General features: G+C 40.0%; 1 protein-coding gene across 2 annotated transcripts in view; it reads right to left on the bottom strand.

Annotated features, from left to right (window-relative positions):
- Positions 1-7,019: 7,019 nt before the first annotated feature.
- Abcc4 (ATP binding cassette subfamily C member 4) overlaps positions 7,020-24,959 on the bottom strand; it is a 223,627-nt gene continuing 205,687 nt past the window's right edge. For both annotated transcript variants that reach the window (XM_046454929.2, XM_046454930.2), the window contains 2 exons: positions 16,821-16,955; positions 7,020-8,822 (listed from right to left, as the gene is read on the bottom strand). In XM_046454929.2, the coding sequence (XP_046310885.1) occupies positions 8,715-8,822; positions 16,821-16,955 (243 nt within the window). In that variant the 3' untranslated portion in view covers positions 7,020-8,714. The remainder of the gene's footprint in view (positions 8,823-16,820; positions 16,956-24,959) is intronic.

The following is a 24,959-nucleotide window of genomic DNA, read 5'->3' as shown; positions in this document are numbered from 1 at the left end:
GGAGTCTTCACACAGTGGTGGAGCTGTGGAAAATATTGTTTTTAACTTTATGTTGAAAGAAATTTTAAGTCAATAGAAAAGTTGCAATAATAACACTATAAACTCCTATGTATCCTTCATCTAGGTTCACTCACATAACACTGTTTCCTACAGTTGTTTTCTGTCTTGATAATCTTTTGATTCAGAATCATGTATATAAATAACGTGTATATACACTTGTGCTGAAACATTTGAGAGTAAGTTGGAGACATAATGGTCCTTCATCTCTAAAGACATCTGTTTTAGTTAGCTTTTTTGCTGTTGTAACTAAAAGACCCAGCCAGCACAATTGTAAAGAAGAAAAGGTTGATTCAGGGGCTCATGGTTTTAGAGGTCTCCATCCATAGTCAGCAGGCTCCATTCTTTGGGGTCGAGATGAGGCTGAACATCATGGCAGAGTGTGTGGCAGAGGGAAGCAGCTCACATGGTGATCAGGAAGCAGAGAGAGAGAGAGAGGTCTTCACTCTCCAGATACAAATATATACCCCAATGAACCAATTCCTCCAGCCACACCCTACCTGTCTCCAGCTACCACTCAGTTAATCCCATCAGGGATTAGTTAATTGATTAGGTTAAGGTTATGGCTCAATCATTTTTCCTTCAAACCTTCTTGCATTGTCTCACACGTGAACTTTTGGGGAACACCACATCTAAACCATAACAACATCAATGTGTATTTCTTAAGAATAAAAATATTTTCTTACATTGCATGGTATAATAAATAACCAGGAAATATAGCATTGATAAAACTCTTCTAGTATATATTTTTTTAATTAAAATTTCTCCAATTGTCTCACTACTGCCGTTATTGTATTCTTTTTTTTTTTTTTTTAACAAATCCAGGATCCCACAATGCATTTCATTATCTTAAGTTTTCATTTAATAAGAAACAGTTCCTCAAACTTTAATGGTAACTGACACTTTTATTAGAGTACTGACCAGTTGTTTTGCAGAATGTCCTCTAAGTTTGGAGCAATCTAATTGTCGATTTCATCCAGGTTGTGCTTTTTGGGGGGCGGGGGCAGAAATCTCACAGAAGTGACCTGTCATTGTCATTGCCTCACACAGCAAGAGTGTGTTAGTTGGTCCCATTATTGGTGATGTTAATTCTGGTCACTTGGTTCGGGTGATATCTGCCAGATATTACAATGGGTAAGATACAATTGTCCTCTTATTAATATGGGAAGATACTTTCCATCTGTGCACATGTATCATTCCCTTCCAAATGTTCACTGTATTATTTAGCAATCGATATTGATTTTGTTGGAATTATTTATGGTAATGATGGCTTCAATGGGTACTTTTTCAGCCAATCCTTCTACATTTTTTAGTTGGCAGTCTATTGCAAAGAGATTTTCCCCTTCCATTGGTCCGTCCATCCTTCCATCTGTCCATCTTCTTATGTATCTACCTATGTGTGCTGCCTCTCTGGATCTTATTAGAATCAGTATGGACTCATGGATTATTTTAAATTCATGATTATGTTATAAACTGGAAAGTTTTAAGATCTTTAATCCTATCTGTTGTTCCTTTTTTACTTAAAATACTCCTTAAAGGTTCATGTTGATTTATGTAATCTGCAAAATTTAATTAAAAAATGTTTTTCACATAATGCCCTCTAAAATTAATTACGATTAACTTTTGGACCAACAGTGTTTGCAATACCAGTCTTCCATCTATTGTGATGCATAATTGTGATCTGGCTAGTTTTATGAAAATGGTTGCTGAGGGAAAGACAGATTTAGTCAGAACTTTCCAAAGTAAGCTTTCTGACAATATTCTTAGTGCATCTCAGTCTTGATTTTGGCTTGTCTTGAAAAGGCATATAATCCCATATGTTGTCCACTTAGGCAAGTTAGGGCTTGCAGCATCGATGGTGGTCTTGTAGGGCCAAGACATGTCATTCCTTTTATTAATGTTATTTTTAAGTTCTAAATTAAAATAAGCTCATTTCAGGGGCTGGAGTTGTAGCTCAGTGGTAGAACACTTGCTTCGCACATGTAAGGCACTGGGTTCAATCCTCAGCACCACATAAAATAAAGGTACCCACCTACAATTTTTAAAAAATTAAAAATAAATAAATAAAACATTTCAGTTAACATAATTGCTGGTTAACTGAAAACATGAGATTGTTTACCTTATAACTTTAGATTTAAAAAGCAAAACCTGTTAATTCACATTCTTTATTTTTAAAGGAAAATCAATGGCCTGAACATAAACCTCTTTTAAAAGCTACTTTCCACATCAAGATCTTGCTTTTGATTCAAGTATCTAATTAATATACACATAGGCATAGTATTATAGTTTTTTAGACCTAAAAATTCCCTATTTAATATTGAACATTTTAATGCTATTTAAAAATATTGCTACTGTTCTTGAAGAATACCTTGAAAGCTTATGTGGTCTAATTTTAAATGTAAAGATCATGGTATAATTTTCTCCTGATTTATAAAGATCTAATGTTTACTGAGATCTAACCACATACCAGGCTTTGTTCTAAAGCAGTGCTTCTCAACTATCTAGAGTTAAGAAACATTTTTACTTAAATTATTTTGGATCTATTGCAAATGAATAGTTCTACCACACAGGGCTGGCTAGGGTGTAGCTGGGGCCACATGAGCCTCACAGTTCAAGTTCAACACTCGATCTGGTGTCTGGTCTGCTTAGCAAGAAGAGGAGTTCACTTATCATGAGTTTGGAGTTGTGGTAATGTCAAAAGGCTATAAAAGTTTCTGAACACTTTCTTGAAATTCGTCTTGTGCTTATTGTGACTAGCTATAAGCTCTTCATAGACTGGCACTACTAACCTAAAGACCATGCTTTGAGTGGCACTGCCGTAAAGTACTACATATTTCATCATTGAAAGTGTCCCCCAAGAAAAATTGCTATCCCAGTATTATCCTAATATTACAGAGAAAAAAAAGGAGGGATAGTCTATTTCCCCATTTCAAGGGCATATAGTTAGCAGGGAGTAGAACTTAGATTCAGACTCAAGCAGCCATTGCACAGAGAAGCTAGTGTTTGGACCAGGCGGGCCAGATCCAGAGCCTACACTTCTTGTCAAATAAGAATAGTTCAGCTTGGATCATCAAAGACCTCCTCAAATATACCTCCTACAGTTTACAAACTGCCTTCATCCACACCTCTCTTGGGGGAAAAGGGACCTTCTTCCTGTCCGCGGTCAGTGCCTGTATCTCTTGGTTCCATTCTTCTTATTTTTCCTGTATGCTTCTGATCCATCAATCTAAATAAGTGTGCAAGAACAGGGAGAAGATCCATTTTACAGACAATGAAGCTGAGGTTTATTAAGGTAGAAACTTGCCCAAACATGTAACTAAGGCTGCATGGTTGTGGTGTGACTATATCCCAGTGTGCAAAGGTTGATCCCAGTTTATTGCCCTAGCACCTTGTTTGGGGCAAGTGGCACTTCCATTTCACTTTCAAGTGTCCTACTTCTTTGTCACCCTATGTTGCCAATGAGTGGCAGAGATGGAACGGACTATCTATATGATATATGACAGGCTCCCAACCAGGGGTCTGTTACCCCAGGCTATTCATTAAAATTTGTAATTATAAGTCCAGAGGGATTATTCTCAGTCATTCAGCAAACATTTATTGTCACAATGTGACAGAAATTGCACTAGCAGATGTAAGCTAAGAAATGAAAAGGTGGTTCAAGTCCTCAGAAACTTGGTTTAATGAGGAAACAGACCCAGAAATACTTATATTTAGGATAGGCTACCTAATTTATAGGACCCAGTGTAATGAAAACACAGGCAGGGCCCTTTAAAAATTGAGAATTTCAAGATGGCATCAACAAGGCATTCAGCCAAGTGCTGGGCCCTTCCAAGAAAGAGCCCTGTCTGTGTTCATTCAATCAATGAGGCGTGCTCAGTGCATTATGGAAATACATAGGAGTTGCCCAATCCCAAGAGTGAGCCTAAGATAGCTTCCTGGAAGAGATGAAAACTGTGCTGACCTTAGGGAATACGCATTGGATATTTGCCTTGTGTAGAGTCATTGGGACTAAAGTGCATCCCCAATAATTGGGCTGTGACACGTGCGGTGAACATGCAGATGTGTTACCCTGATTCCCCTTCAAGGTGTGTTGCCCCAGCTGCAGGAATTGCACATGGCAGGACGATCCTTGTGCACCATTTTAGCTCACAGCTTCTTGTGGGGTGGACTAAGGTTGTCTGGGCAACATTCCAGCTGTTTCTTCCTCCACCCAATCTTACTTCTTTCCTCTAGATTCTAAAGGTGTTAATCCCAAGGCCACTGATGCCAATAGCATCAAGAACACTAAACTTGATCATGGTCACCACAGCATCGCATCCCACAGAACCAAACTGCAACATGGACAAAACAGCACCCAGTACTCAAGGAGGACTTTAATTTAAAAATTATTGGTTATATGTATACTCATATCATTTATTTCTAAGCCTCCCAAAGGTAAAACAGTAGAAACAAGGATTGTATGAATGAGGTTACCCTCTGTGTTAAAAGCCAGAATTCGATACAGATCAGCATGCCCATTAAAATGCACAAGCCACATTTTGTAGAAATGGGGTCATGACTTTATCAAAATTCTAAAGGAAACCTATTTCTATTTTTCAGTCTGTATTTGAGGAATAATGTAACCCATAACTACTAATTATGGAGTAGGATGTAATTTCCCTTATTGACACACTCAATTTTCAATGAATGAACATTTGAAAATTATATCATTGGTGAAGAAACCAGGTGGCAATAAACATGGCTTTCAGGTTGGACCATTACTTATTGAACTTTCTCAATTTTCTTCATTCCAGGTGAAAGATTTTTCTCTTTCCTTTTAAATTATAAGTCCGCCCTTAGTAGTTGTGGCACATTAGAGGAAGTACAAATTAGTTTTTTGATGTGGTCTCCAGAATGTCACAGTCTTCTAGGTAAAGGTGAATCTTGAAGACATTCCCAAACAGAATTGACTGTGGGAAGTGACTTAATACACATTAAATCGAACACACTTCAGAGCACAAGATTCTGAACATTATTAATCTTTCAGAATTAGATTTGAAACAAATACTCAGATTTGAGAAGAGGGGCTTCTAACACCTCTACAAACATGGACTTTCATTGGTTTACAATTGACAAGTTAGTCAGCTGATAAATTAACTCACCAAATTGTCACAATGCTAAATAATAATCTAATTCACTGCCTCATTGAATTGAAAAGTTGATTCTTCTTCTCAAGTTAAGACATCAATTATTTATGGTGTTATCAAAAGGACTTAGCATTACATTGACTTATATATGTAATTCATTCCTAATAATGAAGAATAAAACAAAGACAGCAGGTGGAAACTCTTGGAGGTAATAAATATGTTTAGGACATCAATTGTGAGAATGGATTCTCAGATATATGTACGAAGTATAGACATTAAATATCTACAACTTTTTGTATTCAGTTATACCTCAAGACATTTAAAAAATAAAATCCCCAAAATTCCCATTTTATTTCATATCTATATTAAAATTGGAGAGGAAGTGAAATTTATGTAATTGGTTAAAGAAAATATAGGCCTTGATCTTTCATGTGCCAAGGACTTCAAATGTGTCATTTGCTGTGGGCCACAAGACAATCCTAGAAGAGCCTTGTATTAAAACATAAACTCAGTAGAAATAATTTCCCAGATGCAGATAATTCATTTGTAGAAGACTGAGGCATGTTCCCCACCTCCATGCCACCCAGAAAATTAAGGAATTGAATTTGGGATTCTAAAAGAAAAATAATATTGAGAACAATTTTTTTTGTCAACTCAGTTGTAAAGTATTTTAAATAGAAGTGCAGAAAACATATGAAAAGTCCAGTAGACACTGATCAGCCCAAACACACACAAACTAAAACCAAAACACTAGAACATTTTATGCACCCTAGATGCCCTCCCATTTTGTATCCAAAATACCAACACCTTCCATCTCCCAAAGCTAAGAATTGCTCAAACTTAGGGCCTCATGCATGTTGCTTGAATGGAACTTGTTTAAATGGAATCATAAATATTCTTTTGGGTTAGATTTCTTTGGAGCAGTGTTGTATTTGTGAAATTCATCTGTGTTGTTCACGTAGTTTAATTGCTTTCAACGTTGTGTGTTCTGCTACCTCATTTTCCTTCTCCTGTTGGTGAGCATGTCAGTTATTTCCAGCCTGAGCTATTAGGAATCGTTTGTAGGAACACCCTTGAACACCACTCTTGGTGCATATGTGTACACATCTGGCCAGTCAACAGGGTGTGCAGCTTATGAAACTGCTATAAACTTTTTTCTAAAATAGTTTTTTCCAATAAAAATATTCATACCTGCAGCAGTACGTGAGTATTCCTGTTGCTCCATGGGGTGTTTGATGCACTTTTCCAATTGTTGGACTCTTGGATATTCTTTTTTGTAAGATGAATTTTCAATTCAGGTCTCCTGTCCATTTCCCTAATTGAACTTTCTGTGTCTTTCTTAAGGAGCTTTAGGAGGTACATTTGATGGCACCATTTCTCAAATTTTAGCCTGTACCATAATCACCCTCTGGGCTTGTTAAAACAGATTACTGGTCCCTACCACCTGGGTTTCCAATTGAGCAGATCTGGGGAAGGTGCCAGAATCTGCATTTTTAATGAGTTTCCAGGCGATGCTGCTAGCCCAGGGACCACTCTTGATAACCAATATTCTATCACTTTCTAAGATACAACAAAAACCTTGACCATTTAATATTTGCTCAAGGCTGGACATAAGCTAATATTCTTTTCCCGGAAGGAGAGCAACTGGACCCCAACAGCCACTGTTTCTGTCTATCCACAGCCCACATATCTTCTTAGAAGACTTGGTTCACCTAAGCAGTCAACAGAACCCACTGATAAAGGAAGATATTCTTTTGATCTCAGGAAAACTCTGGCTTTCTTCAGCAAAGATATGAGTCAGTAATCCCTCTAAGAACAAAAATACAGACCTCTGAATGAAGAGGAAAACTGTCATTTATTTCAGTTGAGTTTTGTTTCATTAAAAATCCTATGACATCAAAACAGAAATGAAATAGAAACATGTTTATATGACCGTGTAACCTCTAAAGGCCAAATGAACACATATATATTTAAAACGTTTCTCATATTTAAACAGACATCATTGTCATTTCAGTTTCCTGAAATACTAAACATGACTCTCAAAAAACAACTTTGTGCGTGATTGTTGTACAAAACATTAATCGTAGACTTCTGAATACAAAGTCAGACCACCTCTGTGGCTCCATGTATTTTGGTGGTTTGCTGTGTGTGTGCTTTTTTTAATAATGCTTCATTCTACAAAACATTCGTTTCTGTTAATGAATCGAAAAGCCTACTATATATGGGCATTTATGTGTGTGTGTGTATAGAAACACACACATACACACACACAAACTGATGTATGCAACCTGAGGGTGATGATATCCTATTAACCTGAACCCAATGTACATAGCTACTGCATCAGGAAGAACTGGACTCATAGTTCAAATGAAGTACAAAGGTCCTAGAAGTATTGTGGTTTGTTGACTGCCTATTCAGAAGGACCCAAAGAAACTGCTGTTAGTGGTCAGAAGGAAACTAATCTGAACAGGCTCATGAAAGCTTCTGGAAGCATCCTGAGAACATAGTACATAATTACAGCCAATGTTTGCAACAATTTTCAGTTTTAATCACCAAGTCAGAGAGCCTATGTATGCAATTCGGAAAGGATCTTAGGAAAGGCTAAACCAAAAGATTTCTAGTCAACAAGAGGATTAACCTCCTGTAAACCAGAAATCCAAATAAGAATAATACTCCATATGTTAGGAATTATCCTTGGAGTTGATAATTCCAACTTTTGGAATTGTTTGGCCTTTTGGGAAAGTATCACCTTGCTGAGTCAGAAACTGCAAGGAAGTTCCATGTCTGAGCCAGGCAAATCTATAGATGAGGGACGTTCACATGTGTATCCTTCATTATGGAAGCACGAATAAAGGCTCTCAACTTAAGAAAGCATTTTCTTTTTTAGAACCTATAATAAAATATTGTCCTCCTATACTTTAGTCACATATCTTTTTGGAGCCGGGGCAGGGTGGATTCTTCCTCCTACAATGTTACTTGAAGTACATTTTTCTTGTTGTTTTGTTTTTTCCTGTTAGTTTTATCTGTACTATTCTAACCAGAGGCCTTTGGGGGAAAGTAAGGAGTCCTAGTTGAGAGTGGTGAGACAAAATGGCAACTTCACACAGTCTTCAAGTAAGTAGAGTCCCTGATACCACTGGAGGTTAGTGTCTTATTTTGGGGAACAGAGGAGAAAAAACAACAACAACAAAAAAAAAATCAAAACAAAACAAAATTATCCCAAAACTAATAACAAAAAACCCCTGTCATAACTGTATTCTATTCCTTACAAAATGGGCTTTGGCTCTGGGGTCCGTTAAGGCACAAAACCTGGTAGACACCTTTTATTGGTGGTCTGCACCTCTGATTTAGATTGTAAAAGAACAGCTATAACATTTGAATTTCAAAAGGGAGAAAATCCAAGAAAACTAACATCTTGTATGTGTAAATATTTGTTGCTAGAGTTAAGGAAAAAAACAAACTACAATGTAGTTTACACAGTGCAAAAACTATAGACAAATGCCTTTGGAATTGATTGACATCCTGGCAGAATCATAGTGCTGTCTCAAAAATGGTTAAGGCTGAAGACTGTCCATTGGAAGTGTTCATAACCACAGGGCCACTGTGAGCAATATCTGGATAATTCCTTTTGAAGTACACCTATAAAAAAAAATAACAAGCATAAAAAAAAAAACATCTTTAGAAGTTTCAAAGTCCTCCTCTCTAAGGCATTGCATTTCTGTGTCCACTTCTTCGTGTGAAGCAAATCATGTCATTTACTGAGGCACAATTACAAACCAGGGATGTACATATGCTGCAGAGGAATTAGCCCCCTAAAACCCTCTGCTGGGCTGGGCTGAATGCCAAACCACCTGTAGATCCACTTTAGTTCAGATCATTCTGATTCCCAGATATGTTTTATCACTCCATTAAATTGATAAGCAAAATCATTTTACTGACTCAAAACCTGGAGATAAATTAAAAACAGGGTGACAAAGAGGCTGGGAAATCTAGCGTCTGCACGAGGGTTTCTCATTTTCGCACATAAAATGAGCACAATAGATTTGGATGTTAATATCAGGTTGTAATCCCTATATTTTATAAACTCTGACTGACAAGCATTCAAACTCTGGCTTCTGTGTATGAAATATCCCAGCGTTTAATTTGTGCAGCAAAGCAGTCCCAGGGCCCATAGAAATGTGATCTGTGGATAGTGGGTCACAATAATGAAAAGCAGGGAAAAAGCTTGAACAATGACCCAACCAAGCAACTTCTCTAAAATGTAAGATGATACCAAATAATAGGACAGTCCTTTGCCAAGCCTTTGAGTTCCTGAATTCTACCAATTTCTAGCTGAACTAGAAGAGATACAGGTTTCCTGATAAATGTATAATCAGAACATAAAGGAAATGAAATGCTGTCAAGTTTCTCTGTTCCACAATCATCCGTTTTTAGTAGCTGTATCGTATCTTGGTTCCTTGACAGATGCGTGTAACAAAATGAAATAATGTCAAGACTTGTGAGCTCTTATCTCCAAATGTGTTTGGGTGAAAAAGGACTTCGAATGTAATTTTTTTTTTTTTATTCCCAAAGAAGAATGTGAAAAGTTTTGTTCGAGTCTTTAAAACAGAAAATGTACCATCTATCTGAGGCTGACGTGTGTCATGAGCTGGGTCTCTTAGTCATTCGATTCTGGATCTATTTTATGAAACCTGGCTCCAAATATATTTGTGGGTGCTGTCAACAAAGTTATCATTGGACATAATGGACTTCAAATACAAAATGAGGAGCGCTGAGACACACACCTATGTGTTAAGCCCACTTTCTTTCTTTCATTGCTTGCATACTTGTTACTCAAAAAAAAAAAATGACTTAAACACAAAATTCGATATATTAAAATGTCACATAAGAAGAAAAGTATTCTCTACTTAATTCCCACTGGGTGAAATTTGGGACAAGTTTTCAAAAATATGATACTTGTGTGTGGGGGTTCTGCTCTTTTTGAGGTAGCTATATTTTCAGTGGTTATAGATTTACATGTTTCAAAAGGGAGATTTCTTGTTGAAACTAAAAACAACCAACAATGGAACAAATGGAAATTCAACTGAAGTTCTGCTCCAGAGTCCTCCTCAGATATGTTGGTTTTGTCCCCCTGACCCTTCTCAATGTCATTTTTTATAAAGAAAATGATGCTATTTGCAATTCTGCACTAAATGGTCTTAGTTCCTGGTCTGAAAGGCTTGGTTGAGAACGGACTTCCTTTTGTATAAAATCCTTCATCTGGCCTATCTTTCCCGAATCCGATGCCACATGTTATAAAACATTCTGGACAACGGCCTAGAAGGATAGAGCATCTCTTATGCAGTGAGGGGAGTGGATGACTGCCCCTCTCTGGCAGGGTCCTCAGGTCCCAGGCTTATCCTAGGGTGGAAAGGCCCAGTCTTCATACTCCCTCCTGGGACTTACTGCTGATACTGGAAAAACTACTCTACCCTCCCTCTATACTGGCTGCCTCGTCTGTAAAATGAGATAACAATGACTTACCTCATAGGAACTAATTAATGGCTGCACACTGCTGGTGGAAAACACACCGAGTTAAGTGCTGGGTGTGTTTGGGAATGCTGCTCTGAGAAATGGCCCCTTAGTACACGGAAAGTAGCAGCATTACCCGGCATGAGACACAAAAACATCACACCAGGAGTCCCGTTTGTGGATCTTGATTTTATTAATACAGACCCCAGAGTCATGGTTGAGACTGTCCACTGAGTGAACGTGGCAAGCCGGAAGGAGAAAGTACAACTGAGAGGGTGCTAAAGCTGGAGGACCAGCCCTTGCCAGTTGGGGACTCTGGGACATTATTAGCCTCCTCTGTCTCAACTTCTTCATGTGTCAAAAAGGGATAACCTTGTCACATAAGAATGTCTGTGAAGAGTATATTGGAGACAGTGCCATACAATCTCAAGTCTGGGGCCAGCAGACTTTATGTCCAGTCAATGTTGGGCATCTTGCTCCTCTTCTTCTGGTTCTCTGGAGTCTGGTTCAAAGAGTCCCTTTGATGAAGTCTGAAACTTCATATTTAAACTCAGGCTCATCATAAAGCCACCATAATGGAATTAGATCTTACTAAAAGCAAGAAAGCAATACCAGCTCCCCTTCATGGACAAAAACTGGGGCTTTTATTTTACATCAGCCCAACAGATTGAATTCTGGCTCAATACCATCAGTTCCTTCTCACTGATCTGTGTAACTAATGGTACTCAAGGCCTCAGGTTCCTTCCTCATTAAAGCAGGTGTGATTTTGGTGTGCATCACTGGTGTGTATGTACTACTGTCCGAGAAATGGAGGGTTAGAGCTTCTGCTCTTAAGAAAATGCAATAATGAATTTTTCTCTCTCCTGTCCTTTTAGAAATCACCTTAAACATCAAAGATATTGAGAAAAAAAGAATAAGCTCAGCCTTTGATGGAATCAGGTGTCATCGGAAACACTGACTGGGAAAATATCCGGAAGGGTTGCATGTGCCACTGGATTCAATGAGGTTGTGGAAAGAGAGACAGTGGACACCACTGGGAGCAGATCTCAGCCATCAGGGAGAGTAAAGTCCTCCAATCAGCTGGCGCCAACAGAAATCATACAGAAACAGCTTTGTTGAAGAATATACATTGGTGAGGCCCAGGGGGAGAGAGGTTCTGAGATGTGAGCTGCATTATAAATACCCATTTCTTTCTCTCTCTGTCGTCTCTCTCTTGCGCAGTCATAAGGAGATTCTATGATAAACAGGGCGAATTTGCTTTGAAACCATGCCCTGGCCACAACTATCCCACAGCTCTATGGTCTAGGAAAAACTCATTTTATTCAAAGGGGAGAAGTAGGAAAAATAATAATAATAATAATAATAAAAAGAAGTATAAGATCTGTCAAATATACAAATAAAAAGTGAGAAAAGGAAAACGATGGACACGTGATAAATGAATACTACTGATCAGGTGAAAATGGCAAAACAAAACAAACAAACAAAAAAACCCAACCCACCATAATGCAATACATGCAAAGGCAAAAGTTGCAGAACAACCAACCAATGCACAACAGTGGTACAAGTGACCAGGGTAAAAATGCAAAGCAAAAAGGTGATGGGACCTGAGTTGACAGAGGTCAACAGTGGAGTGAAGGGGAAAATGAAAATATCAATGAAATGACTGAAGAACTGAAGGGAGCATGGAGATGGTTAGCCAGGGATGGAAAAAAATGAGACATGGGAACAGGATTGAGTACTCAGTAAAACAACTGGAAATTAATAATTACAAAGGACTGGGCGAAAACAGTTTATAAAACAGACAAAGGACACATAGCATAAACAGGACTGAGACTTGTAAAGAGGACAATATAATCAAATTTTTAAAATAGGGTAAATTTAAGGAAATTTCCAGAAACAAAAGCCCAAAGGGAACTCAGTGATATCCCAGAAAAAACAAATGACCTCCAAAATAAAGAAAGAATCCTTTGAGCACCAAGGGGAAAGACCAAATTATGTCTGTGTGGCTTCAGACTCCTCCACACGAATAAACAATTTTAGAAGACCTCAGACCAAAGATTACAACATATTAAGTCAAACAAAGTGTTCAAATTTTATAACAAGCAAGTTTAAATTAGACAGCAGCCAACTATTTCAGACATGTGATAAGTCACAGATTCTAGCTCCAATGAACCCTCCTCTAGAACACTGTTTTATAGCTTATTACTTATTTTTACTGCTACCTGTAATAATAAATATGTCTCACTTTACATGGAGTTCAGTTTACTTTCCCTATCTATAAGAACATCCCTATAGATTTCAAGGAGATCCATGAAATATCTAATATAGTTATTTTCCTTCTATTTCATTATTCTCTAATTCATTCCTTAAAAGGCACTGATTGTGATGGACTAAGCAGGTGCCAAACCCACTATTGGATCACTAGAATCTGAAAAGGGCTACACTAGGGCCGGGGGTGCAACTCAGTGGTATAGCACAGCCTTGCCCAGTATGTGCAAAGGCCTGGGTTCAATCCCAGCTCTGAGTAAAAAGTTAAAAAAAAAAAAAAAAGACTGTACAAGAGCAGAAACCCTAGCCAGCTAAGAGTTGGGGAAAGTATCATCAATTAAAACAGAGAAGTGAAATACACAGGTCTAAATATATTTAAAAACTATTTAGACAACTGAAGTTTTGTAGTTAAAAAAACCCTAAAATTTTACAGCATTAGCGTTTATTATTAAGCTGATAATTAAAATAATTTCTAAATATTCAGAATTTCTAAAGCTATTCAGAATGCTTTGGACATTTCTTTTGTTATAACCAGGAGGTAAGGGTTTGGCCTCTAGCCTTCTGAAAAGTGAACAAATTTTTGTTATTAATAGGTGACATTTCTTTATATCTGTAAAATGCTTATGTTCTTGGAAGCATGTAAATACATACCATCTCATCTGATCCCAGCAGGGTGAAGGGGCCGGGACAGTACTGTAATCCCTGCACTACAGACTTGTATCCAAGGCCACTGCCTGCTAAGGGCCTCTTTATCTATTTAATCAGGTCCAGGCTCCTAGGATCCAGGATGCTAGGATGTCACGACTTTTGGGTTCTACCTGGTGATTTCACGAATAGATAAAATGGCACATCCATCCCACGGGGAGAACAAAGGAACTCTGAAAGCTTCAACTAGGTCTGCTGCACCCAGGAAGAGGATGATGGGCACTCAGCCCTTGTTACATGGTGAATGGTGTGGTGACCCCCTCCTCCCAGTGCTGAAGCACTAACCCCACTACCTCAGAATGTGACTGCATTTGGAGACAGAGTCCTTAAAGAGGTGAGTTCATTGAGGTACTTGGGGTAAGCCTTAATCCAATGTAACTTTTAAGAGATTACAGGAAGAGGAAAGACCAGGAGAAGACAGCCATCGACAAGCCAAGGAGAGAGGCCTCAGAAGAAAGTCATCCTGCTGATGATGGCTTTGACCCTGGATTTCCAGCCTCCAGAACTTTGAGAAAATAAGTCCTCATGCTTAAAGCCAGCTAGCCCACAGGACTTTGTTAGGGTAGCCCAGCAGACTAATACACCCTCCAGCTTTATATGTCTACGAAGTACTTTTCTCTAAGTTTTCATGGATCATGTCTCTAAAGGCCAATCAGCTGGCCCGCACCAACGTTTTCAGAAAAGCAACTATGTGGTCAAGGATACGTGACTTGGAAGTACCTTTACCCAGATGCTGAATTTTCTTTTCAAACCAATGAATTCTAATCTGTGAGAGTGAAAAGCTTGTTGATTTAGACTAATCCCCACAGTGTTCTGAAGGAAGCGTTGATATTTGATCTTATACATTTAAAAAGCTGACACTCTGACAACTTGTTCTCCTAAGCGGACCAAGTGTGTGCAGAAATAATGTCAAGAAGATATTCAGTGGGGCTAGGAATCAAGATCTGTATTTCCTTTTGTCTTTCTGAAGAAGTGACCTGTGCTAGTGACGGGCAGGCCTGAGATCCAAGAGGGATGTTCTGCCTCTGAGGGAGCCTGGGTGACTGGCCCCACCTTGCACACCCAGTGAAATAAGGAGGAGTGTTTTCAGGCTCTATGCAGAATGCAGCGGCTGGAACAGGGCGTTGGCCTCACCCAGCAACGTGCCTTCTGCTGTCCACCAACCCATATCCTTGCCAACCAAGTGCCATAGGAAAGAACTGCTGTGAAGAGCCAGGGAAATCATTTTCAAGAACTTATACAAACTACATGAACGTAACTGACCATTAGTACTGTTGAAGCAGATGAAAGAGAATCAAGAGGTTTCTAATTTTGTGACCTCTGTATACATGTTACACTTGAAATAAAAGGAAGGTTGAAGGAAAACATTTCTCATTTGGTGTCTCCTACAAACGAGGGTAACACTGGTCACTCGATTATCTTGGGGCCTTATTTCCTCATCTTTAAAATAAGGATGATGAGTACACAGGGAATCCCAAAGGATTGGTTGGGTCTTATGAGGGAAAGTTGGACCAGCAGAAGATGAAAGTCCTCTGGATAATTTGGGCCTAGAAAAGTCTAGTGCTTCAAGTGCAGCTTCTCACCTCGGGTGCTAGCAGTGTAAGTCTTTATGAAAAGCTCGGTACACAGACACCATCCTCCCTGAGCCTACACCTTGAACCCCAACCTTGCTAACTATTTAGCTAGCTATGTGATCCTGGCGAGTTCCATCCCCTCACTGAGCCCTGTCCTCCTAAACAGTCGTAATGATAGAAGGGAGTCTATCCTAGCACAGTGTGTCCCTCTCAACGAGTGCCAAAGTATCCCCCTCATCATCAACAGTTCAACACATGCACCAAACACCTCGGTTCTTCTCTATTCTTTGGTTTATATTGCCCATGACTAGGGGCATGCCTAACATGTTGTTAGTACCAAGCATGATATATTGAATATGTAGGCATATACGTCACAGTTTTAAACACAGATGCAAGACTCAAAGAAATATTGGAAGGCACAGATCCTCATTCCTAAACAAGAATAAGAAACAGTGACAGAAGGAAACCTTTGCTACATTTTAGACAAATCACTCATACAAAAGGACTGTTAGATACTGGAACAGTATTATTCTGTTGTGTTTAAAAGATATTTAAAATGCTATATAAAACCAAGCAATGTTATTCTACCTATGGTGTTGAAAGCTTAGGAGATACAGAGAAGAATGAAAATGGAAAAGCACATCCATGTTGCCATGATGCTAAGAGGTGAGCAGTTACGACAGGGAGCCTCATCAGGTACCACTGGAAGCCCTTGCCCAACACGCGGCAAGGAAAGTGGACATTCGCCCCACCTTCCTCCTCCCACCAACACAAAAACCACCTCACAGAATTATTCAAAGAATTATGAGCCACTGTGTGACACTGGCTAAGTTCTTAAACCAAAGTGCAATATCCCATCTGTAGAAGGAGCTAGGACTGCATGGCTGTTGTTTTCAGACACCATGTAACCCAAATGTCTTTAGTACTCTGTAAACCTTCAAGCACTATTCAGACTGTAGCTTTGATGGATTTTTGATTTGTCCTGACGACAACGTTATCTTCTAGAAGGTAGAAGTACAAAGTGGTCTTTGGACCCAATCTTAACAAAGAATTAGGAGAAACCTGGGGAGAAAGTGACAGTAGGAGTTTTCTCGACAAATTATAAAACAAAGAACTTTGTTTTATATCTGCTTGTTTCCCTGGTAGATCTTTCTAGAACAAATGAACAATATTCAACATTTCCCTTCACACTCTCAAATCTCCTGGATGTACCTTGACAAGCATTTGCATGCACCTCAAATGTCCTCAGCACACATACGAATGAAATTCAATGGGTCTGCAAAATGAGTATTGTGTTCTGTGAGAATCAGAACCCTCAGTCTACATGGGGAAAAAGTCCAGTCTAAAACTGTCCCCATCAGGCACACCTGCTTGCATGCGTATGTACACCCCACGGCCCCCAATGCTTCTGTCAAGTCTCCCAGGCCTGACTTCAACCTGGGACATGCTGAAGCTTTGTCTCTGGAGGTTTGTAATTGAAAGGGGGCACACAGTGCTTGTTACCAGACCCATGGTGCCAAATTGTGAGGAATGAAATAGTGAGACAAACTTTAATTACAGCTCCTTGGTGCACACTCACCTGTTTTGCTGTTTCAGTGAGGGCAGCGGCTTCTGCCTTGCCCAGCTGCTGCACCATCTTGTAAAATAGGCTCTCTTTATTTTGCAGCAAAACGTACGGCTCATCATATTCTTTCAGTCTTCCTGAATCCAAAACCTGGTAATCAGCAGAAAGAAGACCATTGAAACACAATGTTTTGCAGCAACATATTATAACTCAGACAATATTTCGGAAAGGGGCAGGAGAATATAGAGAATCTATTTGGGTGGTAGGCCCGGAGGGTGTTTAAACGGTTTGATTACCCTGTTTTACGAAGCAAACAAAGGCCTAACCTGACCTTTTATTATTATAATGTTATAGGAAAGGAAGAAAATGAAAGTTCTAGACTATGATTATAGGCAATCAGCAGTCCTGTGCATTTTCTATTCTGCCAAGGGCATCTGGGGTTGTTATTATTAGTTAGTGCTTTTAAAACTGGGTAACTTCTTGATTGAAGAAAATCAAACTCAATTTATCTAAAACACAAAGTAATGTCAGAAAACCGGACGGCAGTGACCCTAGCAAATAAGCTGCTGAGCTGGTCTGATACAATCTGAGCAACAGCTGGAAGGGAAGTAAACGCCTGTGGAATTTCTTTAGGGGCCAACACTGTTGTCTGCTGGGAAGGGGGGCTACACCCCTGTTGGTGAGGTTAAGGTGCATTCTGAAGTCACCTCTGGGTGTAGTTTATTATTCTGAGAGCAAAAGACTGGCTAAAAGAGCTACTACCTAAGCAGCTTTAGCATAATTGCTCTGCACTGAAGAAATCTCTAGAAATCCAATTTTCTCTTTGGATAAGACTAAAGAAGCAATTAAGAAATTGAGCTCGAAATTCCAGTGATCACGGCTACACAGCACACGGGGGCAGCCCAATCTGAATTGCTGAGGGCCTGGAGATCTGTTTTCACAATTATCTTTCCTTGCTTCTGTCTCTCTTTCTTCAGCTGCCTGCCTTTTAGCCATCTTATTGCTCATTAATATGTCCACTGGAAATTGAAAGGGAGAGGAGGGGGCGCTTAGCTGTGCATTTCTTCTTATTAGTGGCTTTGGTTAATGGCTTCAGAGAGAAGAGAGAGTCTGAGACAATTGGCCCAAATGACGCACCTAGCAAAACCATTCTGATGTTAAGTGGTACTTAGTTCTTCATTTAGGCCGTGTTTAGAGTAAATTCATCTAAAGAGAATAGGCAGAAATTCTAAGCAGGACACAGGTTGTTTTTCCACATCTAGATATTGCAGTTAATTCTGGCATTTAATCGGAAACATTTATTAAGTCTCACAAAAGGCATTTTCCTGTTAATCTTTTGTTTACTACCGTGAATCACTGCTAAGGGCAGCTTTCTCAAAAGAGTTCAAAAATAATTGAATCTGTCACATCCACATAATAATTAAAATGTCCTATAATTTGGCATGCCAATTTAGATGCCCCGAATGTGTAATTTTACTTAAGCATAGCATTACAGGGCATATTCACTCTTCCTGACGTGGAAGAAAAGAAAAGAGAAAAAAAAACGCAATTTTAAAATACAGATCTCTCCCATGCCAAAGACTAAGTAAACGAGTGAACCCAGTTACTTTACAAAATAGTCAACTTTTCTATTCTGCAAAATCAATAAGCAAACTTTTATAAAGTACTAATTCAGAAGTGGGGAGAGTGAGCTCTTCACGATGAAGACAGCACATATTTTTTAATGGAAAGAAGTCTATACTTCTTGTTCCTAATCATCTTCCTACAAAATTTATTCAGGTTTGAGATAATAGTATCCTTTCCATCTTCCCTCAGATGCTGAAAACATATGAATGCTTCTTGCAGAACAATTCTCAGAATTGACCATAATCTAAAATGAGATATCCCCCAGCCAAAAACCAAAAAACAAACTTGAAAGCTCTCAAACAAAACAAAACAACAACAACAACAAAAAAAAAAAAAACAAGAGGATTAATGTCAGGAAGACTATTTTGGTCAAAATATTTGATGCCTTGTAAGCATTAACAGTGTAATGACCATATTTGTTGAGACAATTTTAAATTTGGGGTATAACAAAACTGTAATGCCTTGTTACAATTTACAGAGAGAGAGAGAGAGAGAGAGAGAGAGAGAGAATACGAGAATGCATACATGCACGAGAGCACACATATGCCAGGGACTAAACCCAGGGCCACATACATGCTAAGCACACTCGGCCCTACACCCCCAGTCCCAGAACTTGAATTTTAACTTTAGTAAGATAACACTTTGAGAATGTAAAATACTCTTTAATATGCACTGAAATAAAATACAAGGCTGGGGGTGTAGCTTAGTTCTGAGTTTAATCCCAAACACAAAACAGAAAACACAGTATCCTCACACGACTAAATTATTATAGCCCCAAACAGATGAATAAACTAGTTTTGAGAGATGGCATGTTGACATGCCCTGATACATAAACACAATGTGGCAAAGAATATGGTTATCATAAGATCAATGAAATTGCCTCCTAATAAAAAGAGCAGTTTTTGAACTTGAAAAGGAAAATAAAAATGGCTATGGGGGTGTACATTCACTGCATTTAAAGCCAACACTGTTAACTCTCAAAATAGATAAATAAGTTAGGTAATTAATTTCCTTCCTCTCTCTCTTCCTCCCTCCCTTCCTTCCATCCATCCATCCAAAATCAAGTGAGTACCTATTACCAAAGAGCTGTTTTAGAAATGGATTCACAAGCAAGCAAGGCCTAGTCTGTAACCTCCTTGCAGCTGCAGCTGAAGACTGAGCTGCAGAGAAGCTAAATAGCTTGGCCCAGGCAGCACAATCAGTAGGTGGCATAGCTGGGGCCCAAGGCCAGGTGCCAGGCAGCTTTCCTCTCCATGTGAATTCCCAGAGAAAGACACCATTAGTCTACTTACTGTCATGTAAAATAATGGCAACACTAATTTTAAACATTTAATTTTGGAAGATACTCTTCCATTTGAACAATATATCACATAATTTAAGAAAATATGTCTGTAAACACAAATGTGTCCTCTGTCCACTTTCCACCACAATTTTATTAGATTTGGGACTCAAATCACTTAGTGTGTGCTTGATACACACTCACAGAAGAATAAAACCAATTTTATTTAACTTTCAGGATAAATAAAGAAGTAGTCACTCATAGCCAAAACACCTTGGAGGAAAATGTAAGTGACCTTTCATTAATTCCTGAATTTATTTGGTTCACATCGATTGCACACTTACTACACTTGTGTCATTATACTGGATGGTGTGGAAAGACAGGAAAGTCCCAGCCCTGCCTTTAGGGAGCCTATGCTGATGAGCAGCAAAAAATACTCAAGAGACTCTACTTCGAGGAGACAAGCAGGAGATGCAGCAGCAGAAAAAGTCCCTAGGGCCAGAGGCTCTACAGAAAAGCCACAGGGAGGAGAAGGCAGCACACAGGGCTGGATAATAAACATGTTGACACACAGACACTGGGGTGGAAGGACAGTGGTCATTGCCAAACACGACAAGGTCCCGGAAGTCTGGAGGTGTGAAAGTCACCTCCTGCAAGGCAAGAGGCTGGCAGACGTGGCTCCCCTTGGTAACAACTGCATTCCCAGGATCTGGCATTGCCCTTGACAAGCACCAGGCACCCACTGCACATGAGCTGAAGGATAAATACAAAGGAAGCAAAACACACTGACCATAGTACCTGATCATCCATAGTATGGAGTTGGGGAGGCTGCAGAGTGGAACAGGAGGGAAGGAGTCTAGCTGGCATTGGGAGCAGGATAGGCAGGGGGCAGGGAGATTATAGGGTTACAGATAAGGACATGGAGAATCACACACTTCAAGCTGATGGCTCCGGGCAAGAGAGAAGTAGGGATGAGACAGAACAGGGATGAGGGCAGAGAGCTGAGACTCAATTTATGTTAAATATTAGAAGACAGAAAAGAAGGGATAGTCAATTGTTGAAAAAGAGTCAACTTGGAATGCACATGGAAAAAAAATGCCAGGGCTAAAAATTTAGCCTCTTAACCTTTATATTTACTGATATGATCAAAGATTCTAGGTCTTTCAGAACAAGTAAGCATAAAGCAACTCTGAATTTTCTTTCTGCATAGAAAAAGTAGACTTAATTCTCAGTTTTTATCTTAACATTTTTTATATCTATAAGAAAAGGCTCCTGAAATATTATGCTGGGTCCCCATCCTTCCTGTTCTCAAGTAAACTAAACAAAACTATGCATTAACATTGATGTGGCAGCTACCCTCAGCCCCAGGATGTCTCCAGGAATGCCAACCTCAAATTGCTTGCTGCTCTCTAGTAGGTAAAGGAAAAAAACATTCTATCAGATGCGTCAGTCAGTTACATAAGCTCAATGAAGATGTGGTTATCAGGCCTACAGATCTGCAGATAGTCCAGGTAGCTGTCCTAGATACAAGAACTAGATGGACCCATTGCAAAATAATTTAATCCACTTTAATGGGCAGGATGCCGTCATGACAGTGGGGTGTGCTCAGGGAGTGGTGAGGGGCAGGACAGGGTCCAGGTAAAGGCTGACCAAAGGAAAAAAAAAAAGCCCAGAGAAGCTTTCAGTATGGCAAGAGACAATAAAAGGGACCCCACTTGGGGACAAACCGAGAAAAGGGGGGATCAGCCCTGTAGAGCTCAGCTTTGAGATTCCAGGGGACAAAGGGGAATCTGGGCAGCCATTGACTTAGAAATTGGCTTCCCTGGCAAAAAAGTACCTGTGATTTTTCTGTGACTAGATACTGTGGCATGTGGCACTCGCCTCACCCGGGGAGGGTGGAGGCTAAACCATAGTGACCTATCTGCTACTCCCCAAAGCTCCTACTGTCCCCTGAACCCCCTCTCTCATATTTCTTCTCCCAGAGTTTGTGCTTCTAACTTTGAGGTAGTTTCTCCCCCACTGGAAACCTGAATAAAATCGTTCAGCACATGTTTGAAGGAACATGTTTAAAAAATTCTGAAATGTTCTAATAACCGTGGTCATGTAAGCTTATCAAACAAAGTTCTGTGAAGGTGAAAAACAGCATTTAAATAACATTCAAGTGAGTGAGCAGCAACTTGTGCTTTTCCAGGTGGATACATTACTGAAGTTACTGGTTTTGTTCTCTCCAAGAAAAGAAATGAAGAAAGATTTAAGTTTGGAAAGATGGCCAAGCCCTGAGAGGGCCCTGTAAGCAGAAAAGCTGCAATCCAACTTTGTGAGCCATGGTTTGGGTTCTCCATAATTCATTCCCCAAGAATTCCCTCGCTGCAGACAGTGACAATGTTGAACAGAGGCAACAGCAGTAGCTGCAAATTCTCTTCACCTTTGCTCATCTACCAGGAGAATCCAGAGGGGTAAGGATTGGGATGCGCAGGGCCTGGAGGAAAAGCCTCGCTATTGGCTGGAAAGAAAACATTACCAGTAACCGGCGAATCCCGAACACTCCAGGGAGGACGCCGTCTTTGGCGAAGAGACAGTGTGGAGTATTTAGGAGAAAGAAGCTTGCTAATTTGCCTGTCTTGCTCCACTGTTTTGTGGCAACTGAGCGAACGAGGAAGATTAAATTAGCTGCCATAACGACTAAGCCATGTTTAATAAAGTTAAAATTGAGAGAACATCTTTATAAAATAGAATTCTAAGCCTAACACATTAATGGCGCTTAATGAACCAAAACTGGGTAAATCCCTTTGGAGAGCCAACACATAAACAAAGCTATTAATTAGGTCACAGTTGTTTCCCAACAAGCCTTTTGTTTGATTTACTTATAGTAAACAAAACCATATCCATCCGTCTTTGTGGAGAAGTATTCACCAGTGCAACAAAATGTAATTATTACACCTTAAGCACTTGCAATTACACGACTTTACGATGACAATGCTGTTGCCCTTCATTAGCATCCATCACTTCCCTAGCTGCTCCCCAACACTGGCCGCTGGCCTCTGGAGCATTAGGTTTTTGCGGCTGATTGACTTGTCTTTATGTCCTTGATGCATTCAGAATAACAGAACAGAGGTTGCTTGTTTTCTAGAAAGGGAATAGGTATTTCTAAAGCAAGCAAGAAAAATTTCTTTGAAAATCAAAGGTTTAAAATTATTGGCTGCCGTAGTTTCAATCTTGAATGTCCTCCCAAAGTACAGGTGTTGAAGGTTTGGTACACAGAGTGGGTGTTATTGGGAGGTGGTGGAACCTTTAAGAGGTGGGGCCTAATGGGAGGCCTTTAGATCATTGGGGGTGTGCCTTTAAAAGGTCTGTGAGACTCCAGCCACTGCCTTGCTCTTTTGCTGGTCATGTGGTGAGTAGTCCTGTTCCATCACACATTCCCACCATGGTGTGCTGCCTTACCACAGGCCCAAATGATCATAGACTGAAACCTCCAAAACTATAAGCCAAAATAAACCTTTTCTCTTTATAAGCTGATTATCTCAGATGTCTTGTCATGGTGATAGAAAGCTGACTGGCATACGGGTGTTCTGTTCAATTGAAAGCCAACTGATAAACAAGCTCTGGAATATAATAGAAGGTTTCACCCTGGGGTGGATGGAGCACAAAGGCCAACTCCCCATCTGTAAAAGTATGGAATGCACGTCTGTTAGGTTCCCTTAGGTCAAGTCCTTCCATTCCCTGTAAAAAAGCCAGCAATAGCAACCAGTTTAATTGACCACACTGACATTTCCTGGTAGGACCTCGTGTGACACTGCTGATGATCTTGTGGCAAGGGAACCCTAAATTGTTGATCTTCTCAACACTGGGGCTAGAAGAGGGAGGCCTACACATAAACAAAGCTATCTTGGGTCACAAAACAAAGCTATTAATCAGCTCATGGTGAAAAATGTAGGGTCATCTCAGTGGGTTGCACATACTCAAAGAGAACCCATGTCTAAGCTGACCTGTCCCAGGGTCTTCGCCATTCACGAAAGTGCTCAGGTCGCATCACAGAAACCAGCACTGACTCCTCTCTCTGCCACATTCAATCCATCACAGCCCTGTTTTGCTATTTACCCCATATCCCTTCATTTCACCATCTCCACTGCTAGTACCTTCCCCACATCCAGAGGGGAAGAGAGGGCACAATTGTCAGAGTGAGAGAGAACACTCATCTGAGAAACTGACACACAAGCAGTGTGGCTACACCTATTACGGAAAGAAGGTGGGCCCTGGAAAGGGAGGGAGGGGCCAGACCACGTACTGCTTCATAATCACGTGAAGGATTTAGAGAGACAGTCACCACAAGAGAGAAAAAAAATGAAGTTCTTACCAGGAGACAGTGGTAAGTAAAGTGTTCAACACATGGATATCTTTTGATACTGACAACAAAGCTATTGGTTAAAGGAAATGCATCAACCAGACCTTTAACCCTGTGGTCAAATGCCTTGACAAGATTTAGGATGATCAGTTGACAATTCTGTCAGATTCTGTCCTTCCCTGCTATATCCCTAACCAGTCAAGATGCCATCTGCCTCAGGCAGCTTTCTTGAGCCTGTAGAAACCAGGTCAAAGTGGATTCTAGGTTTCTTTTTTTCCCTTGAGTAGTAAACTCACTTCACTTAACTTGTTGCCCCCGAGTGTGCTCCGTCTCCCTGGAAGCTAGCATAGGTAATGCTGCAGCCCAGGATGTACCTGGAAGTGTTTGGATTCCTGTGCCTGGTGGTTGGCATGGTGATGACCTCTGCTCTCCTCTGTGCAGTGGGAGTCCTTCCCTGGGATTAGTGGACATGCTTCACAGAAAGGTTATTTTCCTATTTACCTTTTAAGAGCACAATTCCAGGAAAAGAAAGGCAATGCCAAACAATGTTTCTGGAATCAATGAGCATCTTAGAATGGTACACAATCACACACAGAAGTCTGCTGGAGCAGCCTAAGTCCTACTGTGATGCTGCAGTCAAGAAAAGGAGCCCCACTGCTTGAAGTCTAAAACATCCTCTAGTTTGGACTGCCCCACTCTTGTTGGACAGCTCAGCAGAGCTCACTTCTGAACATGTCCTGCTCTGGGGAGTAACCTGTTTCAATGCTGATAGCTGGGTATTTTATTAATTGTCCCCACTGGTAATCTCCTCTGATAATTCGTGTGAGATAGGGTGGGGGGTGATATCCCCAAACTTCCCAAGACATCTAAAGAGCCAGCTCCATTATTATTGGAATAGAGGAGC

This window comes from Marmota monax, unplaced genomic scaffold (assembly GCF_021218885.2).
Source record: "Marmota monax isolate L192 unplaced genomic scaffold, Marmota_monax_Labrador192_F-V1.1 WCK01_AAM20220418_F8-fsc00026, whole genome shotgun sequence".
Taxonomy (NCBI): domain Eukaryota; kingdom Metazoa; phylum Chordata; class Mammalia; order Rodentia; family Sciuridae; genus Marmota; species Marmota monax.
Note: the sequence above shows the minus strand (reverse complement) of the source record. Positions and strands in the feature narration are given on the sequence as shown.